This window comes from Procambarus clarkii, chromosome 14, assembly GCF_040958095.1.
Source record: "Procambarus clarkii isolate CNS0578487 chromosome 14, FALCON_Pclarkii_2.0, whole genome shotgun sequence".
Classification (NCBI taxonomy): Eukaryota; Metazoa; Arthropoda; class Malacostraca; order Decapoda; family Cambaridae; genus Procambarus; species Procambarus clarkii.
The window spans coordinates 31,633,815-31,653,679 of record NC_091163.1 but is presented as its reverse complement, the minus strand read 5'-3'; the positions used below and the strand labels follow the sequence as shown (position 1 = coordinate 31,653,679).

Sequence of the window (19,865 nt, the reverse complement as noted above, 5' to 3'; positions counted from 1 at the left end):
AAGGGCGCTAGCTGTAAAGCCAGAATCCTATATATGACAGGTATATCAGAGAAACACTGTACATGGAACAATGAAGACCTGGCTTAATTACCTTTAGTATGAGGCTACCACGTGCTCTAACCGGGTCACCCTATATAATGACATTAATGGCCATAAATGAAAGATACATGGGTTTCGGAAGAACACTTAACTTGATTTGTTGACAGCGTGTTGATAATGGTACACCTTTGGTTTCCATAACACTACGTCCAAGTAAAATTAACAGGAGCCGTATTTGCTCCCGTGAGCCTCTGGTCTAGTATAAACAATGGCTGCCCTCCCTCACCCTGACGCCTAGCTTACATTGTCCAGATGTCAATAAGTGATAGAAGGGTCACATTTACTCTACTTTAATATTGATAATTAAGTTAATTTATATGAGATGTTTTATGATGGTAAAGTCCAAAGACTAATGTATTTATGAATAATTCCCACCATAATAGGTGGTGATTTATAATAGTATGTGGTGATGATATCCCGTTTTCTATAGACGGTAATTCCACTACAAGTTACGTTTTCTATGGGTAACTTGTTGGTAATACAGCAGCAATTATTATCTGTCTGTATGATATATTTATTAAATGGTGTCGGATTTTCCGACAATACTTGCTACTCCTGCATCGACGACACCTGCTCCTACACCAATCACCATCTCTGACTGGCTGCGGCCGTGCTGTCTACACCAGCCGACAGTTTTCCCTCGGCACCAACTAAGACTAAGACTTGATAGAGGGAAAAAAATACCTATTGGGCGAGCGGGAAGTAGGGAGAGAAAAAGTGAGGGGAAAGGAAATATAGTAGGAGGAGAAAAAGTGCCAGGGCTTAACCCAGCTGTGTGTCAATTGGTTTAGGCATTCGAGGCAAGTACTCAGGTCGAGTGTTTGAGCGACAACAACAGGTCCGAGGTTCATCACGAAACTCACACATCATCGCAGTGATTGGATCAAAAGCGTCAGGGCTGAAATTTACTGATGGTAAGTGCTGGGTGTTGTGAGTTATAAATCAACGAAATCAGAATTAGGAGGATCATGGACAGTGAAGAAGAGATCATGTTTGTTGCGAGGACGTCCATGAGCGTGTAGGAGAAAGTCAATGTGTTGTTCGTTCATGGTCTGTCAATCTGTTTGTCTAGTAAAGTTTTAAACATGCAGTAGAAACTGCATGTTTCTGTGCAGTGTGTGTAGGAAAGTGTAGGTGTTGATCAGGTGTGAGGCCAAGAACTGTAGTGGAAGGAGATATAGAAATGTTAGTAGGATTTGAAGAAAGTGAATAGAGTTGAAAAAGAAGAGGGCGTGCAGTTCTTTAACAGAAAAAGATGGTGATTTTGGATTTGTTGGAGTTAGTCCACCATCAACATATCATTGGCCGTATTAGCGGACGTGCTCTCTCCACCATCTCTTGTGTTATAATGTCTAGACGTTGTCCATCTCTTGTGTTATAATGTCTAGACATTGTCCATCTCTTGTGTTATAATGTCTAGACATTGTCCATCTCTTGTGTTATAATGTCTAGACATTGTCCATCTCTTGTGTTATAATGTCTAGACATTGTCCATCTCTTGTGTTATAATGTCTAGACGTTGTCCATCTCTTGTGTTATAATGTCTAGACGTTGTCCATCTCTTGTGTTATAATGTCTAGACGTTGTCCATCTCTTGTGTTATAATGTCTAGACGTTGTCCATCTCTTGTGTTATAATGTCTAGACGTTGTCCATCTCTTGTGTTATAATGTCTAGACGTTGTCCATCTCTTGTGTTATAATGTCTAGACGTTGTCCATCTCTTGTGTTATAATGTCTAGACGTTGTCCATCTCGTGTTATAATGTCTAGACGTTGTCCATCTCTTGTGTTATAATGTCTAGACGTTGTCCATCTCTTGTGTTATAATGTCTAGACGTTGTCCATCTCTTGTGTTATAATGTCTTGAGAATAAGTGGCGTGTGGTGTCACTTGGAGATGACTATGACACAAGTGACATAGGTATTTTTGGTGTCATTTGGAGGACAGTCAGGGTGATAAGTTGCTCTTGGTAACACGTGAAAATACAAATTATTGTGTTCTCTGATCACTTATTAGGGGCGTGACAGCTGAGTGGACAGCGCTTCGGATTCGTAGTCCTGAGGTTTCAAGTTCGATCCCCGGTAGAGGCGGAAAGAAATGGGCAAATTTTGTTTCGCTCTAGTGCCCCCTGTTCACCTAGCAGTAAATATGTACCTGGGAGTTAAACAGTCGCTACGGGCTGCTTCCTGGGGATGTGTAACAAAAAGGAGGCCTGGTCGAGGACCGGGCCGCGGGGACGCTAAGCCCCGAAATCATCTCAAGATAAGATGATGACGATTTTCAATTTTTTTTTCACGAAATAACTGAAGAAAATCATCTTGAACGGAATTCCACACTTTGTTTCGTATTGAAAGAGAAGAAAGAATACATAATCATATAAAAAGCTTCCCTGACATGAGCTTTTAAAGATACATTTTGTTTTTAATATGAATAACAATATGTTTAATTATCAAAAACCTTTTATTTGTAGGGCTATTTTGTCCTTGGATGCCTGTGAAGGTTTAATGTGATATGTTAGTTCTTTCCCAGCAAACACACAACGTAACTCCCTATTTTCTGCTTGTTAAACTTGTAATAAAGTCGTTACATCTTGTTATAACGGTTTTATGACGCATTAGAACGTTTTTCAACATGCTATATTGGTAGTTACAACTTATTAGGAGGTGTTAAAACTTGTTCGAACATTGTAACAAAGTCTTAGTTTCGTTGTGTGTTTGGCAGGTTGGGCCTCACTTAAGAGTGTTTGCATATTACTTATATAATAATTATCTGGTGATAATAATAACATTGTTATCATACATTTACTAACTTACTAGTGAATTTACATACTTTACAAGATATTGACTGGTGATTTTATACTGGCATGTAGTGAAGTGTGTGACATGGATCTTGTGTGTGTTAGGCCGCAGTTGTGTTTGTTCTGAATTACTGTAAGGATGTAATGATAAGGATGGTAATGTTCTTCCTTATTACTAAATGATGAAGATGGTAATGTTCTTCCTTATTACTGAATGGTAAGGATGGTAATGTTCTTCCTTATTACTAAATGATGACGATGGTAATGTTCTTCCTTATTACTAAATGATGAGGATGGTAATGTTCTTCCTTATTACTGAATGATTAGGATGGTAATGTTCTTCCTTATTACTGAATGATGAGGATGGTAATGTTCTTCCTTATTACTAAATGATGAGGATGGTAATGTTCTTCCTTATTACTGAATGATTAGGATGGTAATGTTCTTCCTTATTACTGAATGATGAGGATGGTAATGTTCTTCCTTATTACTGAATGAATTTACTCTTATGAAAACCTTCTTTATGATAAGTGTGTCTGTAGCTCTAGACACATACTGAATATATAAGAAGTACATTTGTCCACAGACAAGTGGCTGAAGGCGTGTAGAGTCGCTAAAGACCCGTGCAAGAAAGGCGGCTATTTTGGCGCCAACTGTAAGTGTGTGTGTCCCCCTGGCACCGCCGGACCCCTGTGTCAGACTGTCACTGGCGGATACTATGGTAAGACCACCACGCTAACATCACCTCTCTCACAACACTGTGTACTACGGTAAGACCACCACGCTAACATTACCTCTCTCAAGACACTGTACTACGGTAAGACCACCAAGCTAACATTACCTCTCTCACAACACTGTGTACTATGGTATGACCACCATGCTAACATCACCTCTCTCACAACACTGTGTACTATGGTAAGACTAATACGCTAACATCACCTCTCTCACAACACTGTGTACTATGGTAAGACCACCACGCTAACATTACCTCTCTCACAACACTGTGTACTACGGTATGACCACCACGCTAACATCACCTCTCTCACAACACTGTGTACTACGGTATGACCACCATGCTAACATCACCTCTCTCACAACATTGTGTCATCAATTATCACCTTATCATTCAAGTTACCTTCCATACTTGCTACTCCAGGCAAACATTTAATCACATGTGCACCATGAATGACTTACTACCACCCATTTATCAACTGCTCTTTATTAAAATTGATCACCTAATGAATTAAAGTTAACCAACCAAATATTGTCTTCTGAATGTGACCTACTGACAACGATCGACTAATATTCCACTAGAAATGGCGACGTAGTAAACATGGTCCAGCAGCTGAAGGATATTTCCAACGGACCACACACAGTCGTCCATCTACCAAATACTATTAACCTTTAACAACCAATAACTAACCATCAGTCTACTTCCTGGCAGATGCCCTACGACAACCATGCTCAAGGACGATCACCACACCAGGCGTCATCACCTCTCCCAACTACCCCAATAACTACCCTGCAGGTGAGAGGATTCTGTGTGCATGTCTTACAGGCTATTCATGCCCGTGCCATATCTTGGGTGGCTTAGTCTTCATCAATCATCAATCAATCGACGTTTATGTCATATTATTTAGATTCGGGTTTACGGTCCTCTGTGTATATTTGTCTGTGACAGCCAGGTATGTGGGTAAACATTTCTTTATATATGTTATTGCTAAAGTTTAGATCACTGCTCACTGTACTTCATTCTTTTTCATTTTCCACCAAGCGCTTCTTGGGGTTGCCGACCTTCACTATTTTCAGTTATATTGTTAGCCATTTATTTTCATTTAAATCATGACTGAATTCAAAGTATCAGGCACATCACTGTTGGAGAAGAAATAGCAACTAAGTGGCATTTGTTGTTCGTGGTTTAAGGCTCCGATGGTCCCCAAGTGAATGAAATATTATTCCTCAAGATATGTGGTTAGCAGTATATTTGTTTAGGACATGTACCCCGTAACAATTCTTGCTTAAGTGTCACACACCAGGGAAACCCTAAACTTCCAGTTGGATGCCCTTAGGGTGTCTCTGGGATCTTTCCCTATAGTGGGTGCTTGAGGCTCAGTTGGTAGCACTGAATGAAATGTTATTATCCATCATATGGCGGTTAACAATATATATATATATATATATATATATATATATATATATATATATATATATATATATATATATATATATATATATATATATTGTTATATTGTTATATATATATATATATATATATATATATATATATATATATATATATATATATATATATATATATATATATATATATATATATATATATATATATATATATATATTTATATATATATTTTAAACCTAGAAGGGGTACCACCTCTGGTGCAAGTGTAGGGACCCATAGCCTCGGAGTAGAAAATAAAGAGTACTCAGAGAAGACTTTGTGGATCCTCACTGAACACCTTGATATTTTCTTCTCCTACCACCCCTATTCTTTTGGTATGTGTGTATATTTATCTAACTTTATTTGAAAATGTCATTACACAAAAAAGTTACAATATTGATTACATCCAGGGTACAAGGCTGCTTGTCACAAGTTGAACAGCTCCTCCAGCTCCTCTGATGGCGGGCAGGAACCATGAATGCAGTGAGCATTTCCTCTCTGGATTGCCACACTAAGGCGATGAAAAAGAAAACTGGCAGCTCTAGGGTCTCTAGTTGTTTCGATTAGCTTAGACCCCAACTCCTTCAAAAAGCTAGCAGCACTTTTACCCCAGGCACCAAGTGTCTCTGAGGCAATGGGGACAAAATTGTAGTGGTGCTCAAGGTCTCTGTATTTACGTGACTTGGCCGCTTCCCGGTGATTGGCATCTCCTCCTGCTTGTGTAGCACTGAAGTCAACATAGGTATTGCCTAAAGTTGAAACACAAGTGTATATATATATATATATATATATATATATATATATATATATATATATATATATATATATATATATATATATATATATATATATATATATTAGTATATTTTGGTAGCAGTCTTTCCTGTAGACATATATTATTAAATATGACCGAAAAAGTAAGATTAATAATTCTAACACGAATTTTCTCGATCTTTCGTACATTTCTTTTCACTGTTGGTGGTAATTCAAAAATCAATTCTCCAAAATTCATTTTTTATTTCTAGTCTGACGCGACACTTGAGCGCGTTTCGTAAAACTTATTACATTTTCAAAGACTTTAGTTTACACATACACAACTGAATAGAACTTACACATCTCCGATTTGTTTATATCTACATTTGAGTGAGGTGGATGGGGTGAGGTGGTATTAATAGTGTATTAAATTCATCAACACAAGACAGAACACAAAACAATGGGTATTGAATGGAAGTGATTGTAGAAAGCCTATTGGTCCATATTTCTTGATGCTTCTATATTGGAGCGGAGTCTTGAGGTGGGTAGAATATAGTTGTGCATTAATTGGCTGTTGATTGCTGGTGTTGACTTCTTAATGTGTAGTGCCTCGCAAACGTCAAGCCGCCTGCTATCGCTGTATCTATCGATGATTTCTGTGTTGTTTACTAGGATTTCTCTGGCGATGGTTTGGTTGTGGGAAGAGAATATATGTTCCTTAATGGAGCCCTGTTGTTTATGCATCGTTAAACGCCTAGAAAGAGATGTTGTTGTCTTGTCTATATACTGGTTTTTTTTTTGGAGCTTACAGTCCCCAAGAGGGCATTTGAAGGCATAGACGATGTTGGTCTCTTTTAAAGCGTTCTGCTTTGCGTCTGGAGAGTTTCTCATAAGTAGGCTGGCCATTTTTCTGGTTTTATAGTAAATCGTCAGTTGTATCCTCTGATTTTTGTCTGTAGGGATAACGTTTCTATTAACAATATCTTTCAGGACCCTTTCCTCCGTTTTATGAGCTGTGGAAAAGAAGTTCCTGTAAAATAGTCTAATAGGGGGTATAGGTGTTGTGTTAGTTGTCTCTTCAGAGGTTGCATGGCGTTTCACTTTCCTTCTTATGATGTCTTCGACGAAACCATTGGAGAAGCCGTTGTTGACTAGGACCTGCCTTACCCTATAGAGTTCTTCGTCGATTTGCTTCCATTCTGAGCTGTGGCTGAAAGCTCGGTCGACATATGCGTTAACAACACTCCTCTTGTACCTGTCTGGGCAGTTGCTGTTGGCATTTAGGCACATTTCTATGTTCGTTTCCTTAGTGTGGATTGCAGTGTGGAAACCTCCGCTCTTTTCCATGACTGTTACATCTAGAAAGGGCAGCTTCCCATTCTTTTCCATCTCGTAAGTGAAACGCAGCACGGAACTCCGCTCAAATGCCTCCTTCAGCTCCTGCAGATGTCTGACATCAGGTACCTGTGTAAAAATGTCGTCAACATACCTGCAGTATATGGCTGGTTTCAAGTTCATGTCGACTAAGACTTTTTGCTCGATGGTACCCATGTAGAAGTTTGCAAACAGGACACCTAGGGGAGAACCCATGGCGACCCCATCTACTTGCTTATACATGTGCCCATCCGGGCTCAAGAAGGGTGCCTCTTTAGTACAAGCTTGGAGTAGTTTCCTTAGAATATTTTCTGGTATGTCAAGAGGAGTACAGGCTGGATCACGATACACTCTGTCGGCTATCATCCCGATTGTCTCGTCCACAGGTACGTTGGTAAACAGCGATTCTACGTCCAACGAGGCTCTTATCCCTGTGGCCCGTGTGCCCCGCAGTAAGTCAACAAATTCCTTTGGAGACTTCAGGCTGAAGGCGCAAGGGACATAAGGAGTCAGCAGGCCGTTGAGTCGCTTCGCCAGTCTGTACGTGGGTGTGGGTATCCGGCTAATGATTGGCCGAAGTGGGTTTCCAGGCTTGTGTGTCTTGACATTTCCATACGCATATCCAGGTTTATATTCCCCAATAATCTTTGGCAGGTGGAGTCCAGATTTCTTGGCGTTCACAGTTTCGGTCAGTTTGTTGACCTTTGCTCTCAATTCGGCTGTAGTGTCCTTCGTTACCATTTGGAATTTTGTTTGGTCAGAGAGTATGAGGTTCATTTTCGCCAGATATTCGTCTTTTTTAAGAATGACGTATATTGGCGACTTGTTACCTCTCCTGACAACTATCTCCTTGTTCTCATGAAGGCTTTTATCTGCCGCTTTGAGCTCGGGGGACAGTATGGTGCTTCTGTAATTGCCTCGATTCTTTCCTCCTTCCGCAATAAGTTCTGCTTGTAAGGTATCTTTGGTAGTGACCTTCTTTTGTATCTCGAGGTCGAATATGTCGTCCAACAGAATTTCCAACTCCACTTTCCGGGCCATCTAACTCGGCCTGGACATAACGTGACAGTTTATACCCAGATTTAGGAGAGTGACTTGGTCCTCAGTGAGGTTGATTCCTGCAAGGTTCAGGAAGCCATCTCTTGGTCGTGGAATTGCCATAAGTCCTCCACATAACGTTGTTAGTTTCTTGATAATCCTTGTTTCAGTGCTGAGGTGATGTTGGTCTGTGAGGATGTCGAGGTGTTGTTCAATGCGGGTACGGATACTTTCGTCGATGTTGCTATTTCTCCATTCGTTTGTAGCATGAAGTAGTTGCGTTTTGTTGTCTTTGATTTCATTTTCTGCCTTGTATATCTGATCACGAATCAGATCCTGGCGATATTTTATCGTGAAGGCTTGATTCCTTGCTGCTTGGTCATGCGTTTTAATATTAGTATATTTTGGTAGCAGTCTTTCCTGTAGACATATATTAGTAAATATGACCGAAAAAGTAAGATTAATAATTCTAACACGAATTTTCTCGATCTTTCGTACATTTCTTTTCACTGTTGGTGGTAATTCAAAAATCAATTCTCCAAAATTCATTTTTTATTTCTAGTCTGACGCGACACTTGAGCGCGTTTCGTAAAACTTATTACATTTTCAAAGACTTTAGTTTACACATACACAACTGAATAGAACTTACACATCTCCGATTTGTTTATATCTACATTTGAGTGAGGAGGATGGGGTGAGGTGGTATTAATAGGGTATTAAATTCATCAACACAAGACAGAACACGAAACAATGGGTATTGAATGGTAGTGATTGTAGAAAGCCTATTGGTCCATATTTCTTGATGCTTCTATATTGAAGCATCAAGAAATAACTGAAACAAGGATTATCAAGAAACTAACAACGTTATATGGAGGACCTATGGCAATTCCACGACCAAGAGATGGCTTCCTGAACCTTGCAGGAATCAACCTCACTGAGGACCAAGTCACTCTCCTAAATCTGGGTATAAACTGTCACGTTATGTCCAGACCGAGTGAGATGGCCCGGAAAGTGGAGTTGGAAATTCTGTTGGACGACATATTCGACCTCGAGACACAAAAGAAGGTCACTACCAAAGATACCTTACAAGCAGAACTTATTGCGGAAGGAGGAAAGAATCGAGGTAATTACAGAAGCACCATACTATCCCCCGAGCTCAAAGCGGCAGCTAAAAGCCTTCGTGAGAACAAGGAGATAGTTGTCAGGAGAGGTGACAAGTCGCCAATATACATCATTCTTAAAAAAGACGAATATCTGGCGAAAATGAACCTCATACTCTCTGACCAAACTAAATTCCAAAGGGTAACGAAGGACACTACAACCGAATTGAAAGCAAAGGTCAACAAACTGATCGAAACTGTGAACGCCAAGAAATTTGGACTCCACCTGCCAAAGATTATTGGGGAATATAAACCTGGATATGCGTATGGAAATGTCAAGACACACAAGCCTGGAAACCCACTTCGGCCAATCATTAGCCAGATACCCACACCCATGTACAGACTGGCGAAGCGACTCAACAGCCTGCTGACTCCTTATGTCCCTTGCGCCTTCAGCCTGAAGTCTCCAAAGGAATTTGTTGACTTACTGCGGGGCACACGGGCCACAGGGATAAGAGCCTCGTTGGACGTAGAATCGCTGTTTACCAACGTACCTGTGGACGAGACAATCGGGATGATAGCCAACAGAGTGTATCGTGATCCAGCCTGTACTCCTCTTGACATACCAGAAAATATTCAAAGGAAACTACTCCAAGCTTGTACTAAAGAGGCACCTTTCTTGAGCCCGGATGGGCACATGTATAAGCAAGTAGATGGGGTCGCCATGGGTTCTCCCCTAGGTGTCCTGTTTGCAAACTTCTACATGGGTACTATCGAGCAAAAAGTCTTAGTCGACATGAACTTGAAACCAGCCATATACTGCAAGTATGTTGACGACATTTTTACACAGGTACCTGATGTCAGACATCTGCAGGAGCTGAAGGAGGCATTTGAGCAGAGTTCCGTGCTGCGTTTCACTTACGAGATGGAAAAGGATGGGAAGCTGCCCTTTCTAGGTGTAACAGTCATGGAAAAGAGCGGAGGTTTCCACACTGCAGTCTACACTAAGGAAACGAACATAGGAATGTGCCTAAATGCCAACAGCGACTGCCCAGACAGGTACAAGAGGAGTGTTGTTAACGCATATGTCGACCGTGCTCTCAGCCACAGCTCAGAATGGAAGCAAGTCGACGAAGAACTCTGTAGGGTAAGGCAGGTCCTAGTCAACAACGGCTTCTCCAATGGTTTCGTCGAAGACATCATAAGAAGGAAAGTGAAACGCCATGCAACCTCTGAAGAAACAACTAACACAACACCTATACCCCCTATTGACTATTTTACAGGGACTTCTTTTCCACAGCTCATAAAACGGAGGAAAGGGTCCTGAAAGATATTGTTAATAGAAACGTTATCCCTACAGACAAAAATCAGAGGATACAACTGACGATTTACTATAAAACCAGAAAAACGGCCAGCCTACTCATGAGAAACTCTCCAGACGCAAAGCAGAACGCTTTAAAAGAGACCAACGTCTTCTATACCTTCAAATGCCCTCTTGGGGACTGTAAGCTCCAAAAAAACCAGTATATAGGCAAGACAACAACATCTCTTTCTAGGCGTTTAACGATGCATAAACAACAGGGCTCCATTAAGGAACATATAATCTCTTCCCACAACCAAACCATCGCCAGAGAAATCCTAGTAAACAACACAGAAATTGATAGATACAGCGATAGCAGGCGGCTTGACGTTTGCGAGGCACTACACATTAAGAAGTCAACACCAGCAATCAACAGCCAATTAATGCACAACTATATTCTACCCACCTCAAGACTCCGCTCCAATATAGAAGCATCAAGAAATATGGACCAATAGACTTTCTACAATCACTTCCATTCAATACCCATTGTTTCGTGTTCTGTCTTGTGTTGATGAATTTAATACCCTATTAATACCATCTCATCTCATCCACCTCACTCAAATGTAGATATAAACAAATCGGAGATGTGTAAGTTCTATTCAGTTGTGTATGTGTAAACTAAAGTCTTTGAAAATGTAATAAGTTTTATGAAACGCGCTCAAGTGTCGTGTCAGACTAGAAATAAAAAATGAATTTTGTAGAATTGATTTTTGAATTACCACCAACAGTGAAAAGAAATGTACGAAAGATCGAGAAAATTCGTGTTAGAATTATTAATCTTACTTTTTCGGTCATATTTAATATATATATATATATATATATATATATATATATATATATATATATATATATATATATATATATATATATATATATATATATATATATATATATATATACATATACATATATCCAACTTAAAGCTGTAGCAGCTCCTCATGCAGGTGACTTCCTATTAGCAACCCCAATGTCAGCAACTGGCACACGTCTCACACTGCTGGCCCTCCGAATTGCCGTGGCTCTCCGCCTCACTGCCCCAATCCACACCGAATACAGGTGTATTTGTCGCGATTCAGTGGCCGACAGGTACGGACGGCATGGCCTTCACTGCCAAAGGACAGGAGGATGGCATGCAAGACACAGCGAGGTTAACGACATTATTAAGAGAAGCCTTACTACAGCTGGTTGTCCAACAGAGAGAGAGCTCCGTTACCTAATGTCCCGCAACTCTGATGAGCCTGTCGGTCGCCCAGACAAATTCATGGTGAACCCCTGGAAGCATGGTAGACAGTTGGTGTGGGACTTTCAACTTTAACCAACACCTATGTTGACTTCAGTGCTACACAAGCAGGAGGTGCTGCTAATCACCGAGAAGCAGCAAAGTTACGTAAATACAGAGACCTTGAGCACCACTACAATTTTGTCCCCATTGCCTCAGAGACACTTGGTGCCTGGGTTAAAGTGCTGCTAGTTTCTTGAAGGAGTTGAGGTCCAAGCTAATTGAAACAACTAGAGACCCTAGAGCTGCCAGTTTTCTCTTTCAGTGCCTTAGTGTGGCGATAAAGAGAGGAAATGCTCACTGCATCCATGGTTCCTGCCCGCCATCTGAGGAGCTGGAGGAACTCTACAATTTGTGATAAGTAGCCGTGTCCCCTGCATGTAACCAATGTTGTAGCCCTTTTCTGTGTAATGAAATTTTCAAATAAAGTTAGATATATACACACATACCAAAAGAATAGGGGTGGTAGGAGAAGAATATATTAAAGTGTTCAGTGAGGATCCACAAGGTCTTCTCTGAGTACTCTTTATTTTCTTCTCATCCTCCCAACCAATTCAATTTATCAATGAAATCAGAAACATTGGAATGGAATCGTAACTTATTTAGTATAACGTGTGTTGCTCTTATGTGTAACAGATGGTGCTGTTTAAAAAAAAATGTTTTTAAACAGTCACAGGTGTGGCATCTATACTTATACTCACGAAATGAATGGTATGGTAAACAACACAGCTCAATTCCAACGCAATGCCACACAAAATAATTAAATCAAAATGAAAATAAATCGAAATCTATGAAAATTCAATTCATCAGGGCAATCAGAAACACTGAAATGGAAGCGTAACATATTTAGTATAGCATGTGTTGCTCTTACGTGCAACAGATGGCGCTGTTTCTTAAAAAAAGAATGTTTTTACTTGTCACTGGTGTGGAATCTCTACATATACTTACAAAATAAACGGTATGGTAACAACACAGCTCAATTCCAATGCAATGTCATACAAAATAAATAAATCAAAATGAAAATAAATCAAAATCTATGAAAATTCAATTCATCGATGCAATCGGAAACATTGAAATGGAATCATAACATATATAGAATAGCGTGTGTTGCTACTGCGTTCAATAGATGGCACTGTTTTTCAAAAGAAGTGTATTTTTTCCCCATCACATACGTGACATCTATATAGTATGTATATAAAAACCTGCTCGGATGCGAATGGAACGTTGTGTGAAAATTTCAAAGCAATTGGTAAAGAATTTTCAGAGATTAGTGATTTTGAACAAACGAATATTTACATTTTTATTTACATATTAGCAATATATATATATATATATATATATATATATATATATATATATATATATATATATATATATATATGTCGTACCTAGTAGCCAGAACGCACCTCTCAGCCTACTATGCAAGGCCCGATTTGCCTAATAAGCCAAGTTTTCATGAATTAATTGTTTTTCGACTACCTAACCTACCAAACCTAACCTAACCTAACTTTTTAGGCTACCTAACCTAACCTAACCTATAAAGATAGGTTAGGTTAGGTTAGGTAGGGTTGGTTAGGTTCGGTCATATATCTACGTTAATTTTAACTCGAATAAAAAAAAATGACCTCATACATAATGAAATGGGTAGCTTTATCATTTCATAAGAAAAAAATTAGAGAAAATATATTTTTTCAGGGAAAACTTGGCTTATTAGGCAAATCGGGCCTTGCATAGTAGGCTGAGAAGTGCATTCTGGCTACTAGGTACGACATATATATATATATATATATATATATATATATATATATATATATATATATATATATATATATATATATGTTTCATTGAATATGACCGCATATTCTGTATTTATTATTTTCTGGTTTAGGGCTTCTATCCCTCTAACTATTTTCTTAGCATCAGGGCTTAATTGGAATAGGAGTTCTCCAAAACTCATTTTCGTACTTTTAAGGTGAAGAAAAGAAGTGATTTACTATAGAGTGTATTACACTTATTTGTATAATTTGCACGACGTTTCGAACCTCCATGGTTCATTCTCAAGTGAACAGATCTTACAATACTAGTTGATTTTATACCCGCATTAGGTCAGGTGATAATACAATGAAGGTGAAAAACATGGGGGGAAACATAAGGGATAAACATAGGGGCTGCAGAAGGCTTATTGGCCCATACGAGGCATCTCCTATCTAAACACAAAGATTAATCCAGTGTAATTGGCCTGTTGTGTTGGACATTGTCTTGTGTCCAACACAACAGGCCAATTACACTGGATTAATCTTTGTGTTTAGATAGGAGATGCCTCGTATGGGCCAATAAGCCTTCTGCAGCCCCTATGTTTATCCCTTATGTTTCCCCCCATGTTTTTCACCTTCATTGTATTATCACCTGACCTAATGCGGGTATAAAATCAACTAGTATTGTAAGATCTGTTCACTTGAGAATGAACCATGGAGGTTCGAAACGTCGTGCAAATTATACAAATAAGTGTAATACACTCTATAGTAAATCACTTCTTTTCTTCACCTTAAAAGTACGAAAATGAGTTTTGGAGAACTCCTATTCCAATTAAGCCCTGATGCTAAGAAAATAGTTAGAGGGATAGAAGCCCTAAACCAGAAAATAATAAATACAGAATATGCGGTCATATTCAATGAAACATGTTTGAAAGAAAACCTGCTGCCAGTATACACCAATATATATATATATATATATATATATATATATATATATATAAAATCGCAAGACATGAAGAAGTCAACGACATCATCAAGAGGAGCCTCGCCACAGCCCGCTGCCCGGCACGAAGAGAACCACACTTATCCAGACCTAACGACCCTCAGAAGCGCCCTGATGGGGTCACCTTGCTACCTTGGAAGGATGGTAAGCAAGTGGTATGGGACTACACGTGCGCTGCCACACTGGCCAGTACCTACCTCCACTACAGCACACGTGAAAGCGGTGGTGCTGCTTCTTTCAGGGAATCGCAGAAAATTATTAAATACAGAGGTCTAGCAATTCTAGATTAGCAATTCTAATTCTAGAATTGCAATTAGCGGCAATTCTAGCCGCACGAGATTGAGCAATAATAAGGGGTCATGGCTAGGGTTCGAGTCTCCTGGTGGGAAAGTGTTCTAAAGTTGTATACTTAACTCTCGTGTTTAGGAGAGTTGTGCCTTAAGCAGAGACACTGTGTCTTCCCATATTAACAGGGACTTGATGAAATTAACGTATAAATGACCCCTCACTTGCTCTGGTGGGGTCTGAGCGGGTGGTGGAGCGGGTTAAGGCGTACCTGTTATGCCAGTTGCTGGAAGGCTTCTGTGCTGGCTAGGGTTCGAGTCTCCTGGTGGGAAAGTGTTCTAAAGTTGTATACTTAACTCTCGTGTTTAGGAGAGTTGTGCCTTAAGCAGGGACTCTGTGTCTTCCCATATTAACAGGGACTTGATGAAATTAACGTATAAATGACCCCTCACTTGCTCTGGTGGGGTCTGAGCGGGTGGTGGAGCGGGTTAAGGCGTACCTGTTATGCCAGTTGCTGGAAGGCTTCTGTGCTGGCTAGGGTTCGAGTCTCCTGGTGGGAAAGTGTTCTAAAGTTGTATACTTAACTCTCATGTTTAGGAGAGTTGTGCCTTAAGCAGAGACACTGTGTCTTCCCATATTAACAGGGACTTGATGAAATTAACGTATAAATGACCCCTCACTTGCTCTGGTGGGGTCTGAGCGGGTGGTGGAGCGGGTTAAGGCGTACCTGTTATGCCAGTTGCTGGAAGGCTTCTGTGCTGGCTAGGGTTCGAGTCTCCTGGTGGGAAAGTGTTCTAAAGTTGTATACTTAACTCTCGTGTTTAGGAGAGTTGTGCCTTAAGCAGAGACACTGTGTCTTCCCATATTAACAGGGACTTGATGAAATTAACGTATAAATGACCCCTCACTTGCTCTGGTGGGGTCTGAGCGGGTGGTGGAGCGGGTTAGGGCGTACCTGTTATGCCAGTTGCTGGAAGGCTTCTGTGCTGGCTAGGGTTCGAGTCTCCTGGTGGGAAAGTGTTCTAAAGTTGTATACTTAACTCTCGTGTTTAAGAGAGTTGTGCCTTAAGCAGAGACACTGTGTCTTCCCATATTAACAGGGACTTGATGAAATTAACGTATAAATGACCCCTCACTTGCTCTGGTGGGGTCTGCGCGGGTGGTGGAGCGGGTTAAGGCGTACCTGTTATGCCAGTTGCTGGAAGGCTTCTGTGCTGGCTAGGGTTCGAGTCTCCTGGTGGGAAAGTGTTCTAAAGTTGTATACTTAACTCTCGTGTTTAGGAGAGTTGTGCCTTAAGCAGAGACACTGTGTCTTCCCATATTAACAGGGACTTGATGAAATTAACGAATAAATGACCCCTCACTTGCTCTGGTGGGGTCTGAGCGGGTGGTGGAGCGGGTTAAGGCGTACCTGTTATGCCAGTTGCTGGAAGGCTTCTGTGCTGGCTAGGGTTCGAGTCTCCTGGTGGGAAAGTGTTCTAAAGTTGTATACTTAACTCTCGTGTTTAGGAGAGTTGTGCCTTAAGCAGAGACACTGTGTCTTCCCATATTAACAGGGACTTGATGAAATTAACGTATAAATGACCCCTCACTTGCTCTGGTGGGGTCTGAGCGGGTGGTGGAGCGGGTTAAGGCGTACCTGTTATGCCAGTTGCTGGAAGGCTTCTGTGCTGGCTAGGGTTCGAGTCTCCTGGTGGGAAAGTGTTCTAAAGTTGTATACTTAACTCTCGTGTTTAGGAGAGTTGTGCCTTAAGCAGAGGACACTGTGTCTTCCCATATTAACAGGGACTTGATGAAATTAACGTATAAATGACCCCATCACTTGCTCTGGTGGGGTCTGAGCGGGTGGTGGAGCGGGTTAAGACGTACCTGTTATGCCAGTTGCTGGAAGGCTTCTGTGCTGGCTAGGGTTCGAGTCTCCCTGGTGGGAAAGTGTTCTAAAGTTGTATACTTAACTCTCGTGTTTAGGAGAGTGTGTGCCTTAAGCAGAGACACAGTGTCTTCCCATATTAACAGGGACTTGATGAAATTAACGTATAAATGACCCCTCACTTGCTCTGGTGGGGTCTGAGCGGTGGTGGAGCGGGTTAAGGCGTACCTGTTATGCCAGTTTGCTGGAAGGCTTCTGTGCTGGCTAGGGTTCGAGTCTCCTGGTGGGAAGTGTTCTAAAGTTGTATACTTAACTCTCGTGTTTAGGAGAGTTGTGCCTTAAGCAGAGACACTGTGTCTTCCCATATTAACAGGGACTTGATGAATTAACGTATAAAATGACCCCTCACTTGCTCTGGTGGGGTCTGAGCGGGTGGTGGAGCGGGTTAAGGCGTACCTGTTATGCCAGTTGCTGGAAAGCTTCTGTGCTGGCTAGGGTTCGAGTCTCCTGGTGGGAAAAGTGTTCTAAAGTTGTATACTTAACTCTCGTATTTAGGAGAGTTGTGCCTTAAGCAGAGACACTGTGTCTTCCCATATTAATAGGGACTTGATGAATTAACGTATAAATGACCCCTCACTTGCTCTGGTGGGGTCTGAGCGGGTGGTGGAGCGGGTTAAGGCGTACCTGTTATGCCAGTTGCTGGAAGGCTTCTGTGCTGGCTAGGGTTCGAGTCTCCTGGTGGGAAAGTGTTTCTAAAGTTGTATACTTAACTCTCGTGTTTAGGAGAGTTGTGCCTTAAGCAAGACACTGTGTCTTCCCATATTAACAGGGACTTGATGAAATTAACGTATAAATGACCCCTCACTTGCTCTGGTGGGGTCTGAGCGGGTGGTGGAGCGGGGTTAAGGCGAACCTGTTATGCCAGTTGCTGGCTAGGGTTCGAGTCTCCTGGTGGGAAAGTGTTCTAAAGTTGTATACTTAACTCTCGTGTTTAGGAGAGTTGTGCCTTAAGCAGCGACACTGTGTCTTCCCATATTAACAGGGACTTGATGAAATTAACGTATAAATGACCCCTCACTTGCTCTGGTGGGGTCCTGAGCGGGTGGTGGAGCGGGGTTAGGGCGTACCTGTATGCCAGTTGCTGGAAGGCTTCTGTGCTGGCTAGGGTTCGAGTCTCCTGGTGGGAAAAGTTGTTCTAAAGTTGTATACTTAACTCTCGTGTTTAAGAGAGTTGTGCTTAAGCAGAGACACTGTGTCTTCCCATATTAACAGGGACTTGATGAAATTAACGTATAAATGACCCCTCACTTGCTCTGGTGGGGTCTGAGCGGGTTAAGGCGTACCTGCTATGCCAGTTGCTGGAAGGCTTCTGTGCTGGCTAGGGTTCGAGTCTCCTGGTGGGAAAGTGTTCTAAAGTTGTATACTTAACTCTCGTGTTTAGGAGAGTTGTGCCTTAAGCAGAGACACTGTGTCTTCCCATATTAACAGGGACTTGATGAAATTAACGAATAAATGACCCCTCACTTGCTCTGGTGGGGTCTGAGCGGGTGGTGGAGCGGGTTTAAGGCGTACCTGTTATGCCAGTTGCTGGAAGGCTTCTGTGCTGGCTAGGGTTCGAGTCTCCTGGTGGGAAAGTGTTTCTAAAGTTGTATACTTAACTCTCGGTTTAGGAGAGTTGTGCCTTAAGCAGAGACACTGTGTCTTCCCATATTAACAGGGACTTGATGAAATTAACGTATAAATGACCCCTCACTTGCTCTGGTGGGGTCCTGAGCGGGTGGTGGAGCGGGTTAAGGGCGTACCTGTTATGCCAGTTGCTGGAAGGCTTCTGTGCTGGCTAGGGTTCGAGTCTCCTGGTGGGAAAGTGTTCTAAAGTTGTATACTTAACACTCGTGTTTAGGAGAGTTGTGCCTTAAGCAGAGGACACTGTGTCTTCCCATATTAACAGGGACTTGATGAAATTAACGTATAAATGACCCCTCACTTGCTCTGGTGGGGTCTGAGCGGGTGGTGGAGCGGGTTAAGGCGTACCTGTTATGCCAGTTGCTGGAAGGCTTCTGTGCTGGCTAGGGTTCGAGTCTCCTGTGGGAAAGTGTTCTAAAGTTGTATACTTAACTCTCGTGTTTAGGAGAGTTGTGCTTTAAGCAGGGACTCTGTGTCTTCCCATATTAACAGGGACTTGATGAAATTAACGTATAAATGACCCCTCACTTGCTCTGGTGGGGTCTGAGCGGGTGGTGGAGCGGGCTAAGGCGTACCTGTTATGCCAGTTGCTGGAAGGCTTCTGTGCTGGCTAGGGTTCGAGTCTCCTGGTGGGAAAGTGTTCTAAAGTTTGTATACTTAACTCTCATGTTTAGGAGAGTTGTGCCTTAAGCAGAGACACTGTGTCTTCCCATATTAACAGGGACTTGATGAAATTAACGTATAAATGACCCCTCACTTGCTCTGGTGGGGTCTGAGCAGGTGGTGGAGCGGGTTAAGGCGTACCTGTTTGCCAGTTGCTGGAAGGCTTCTGTGCTGGCTAGGGTTCGAGTCTCCTGGTGGGAAAGTGTTCTAAAGTTGTATACTTAACTCTCGTGTTTAGGAGAGTTGTGCCTTAAGCAGAGACACTGTGTCTTCCCATATTAACAGGGACTTGATGAAATTAACGTATAAATGACCCCTCACTTGCTCTGGTGGGGTCTGAGCGGGTGGTGGAGCGGGTTAAGGCGTACCTGTTATGCCAGTTGCTGGAAGGCTTCTGTGCTGGCTAGGGTTCGAGTCTCCTGGTGGGAAAGTGTTCTAAAGTTGTATACTTAACTCTCGTGTTTAGGAGAGTTGTGCCTTAAGCAGAGACACTGTGTCTTCCCATATTAACAGGGACTTGATGAAATTAACGTATAAATGACCCCTCACTTGCTCTGGTGGGGTCTGAGCGGGTGGTGGAGCGGGTTAAGGCGTACCTGTTATGCCAGTTGCTGGAAGGCTTCTGTGC

The 19,865-nt window shown here is 41.6% G+C and overlaps 1 protein-coding gene across 1 annotated transcript in view; it reads left to right on the top strand.

Annotated features, from left to right (window-relative positions):
* LOC138364781 (blastula protease 10-like) overlaps positions 1-19,865 on the top strand; it is a 141,032-nt gene that overhangs the window by 113,338 nt on the left and 7,829 nt on the right. The window contains exons 7-8 of the mRNA XM_069324754.1: positions 3,483-3,617; positions 4,341-4,424. Coding sequence (XP_069180855.1) covers positions 3,483-3,617; positions 4,341-4,424 — 219 coding nt within the window. The remainder of the gene's footprint in view (positions 1-3,482; positions 3,618-4,340; positions 4,425-19,865) is intronic.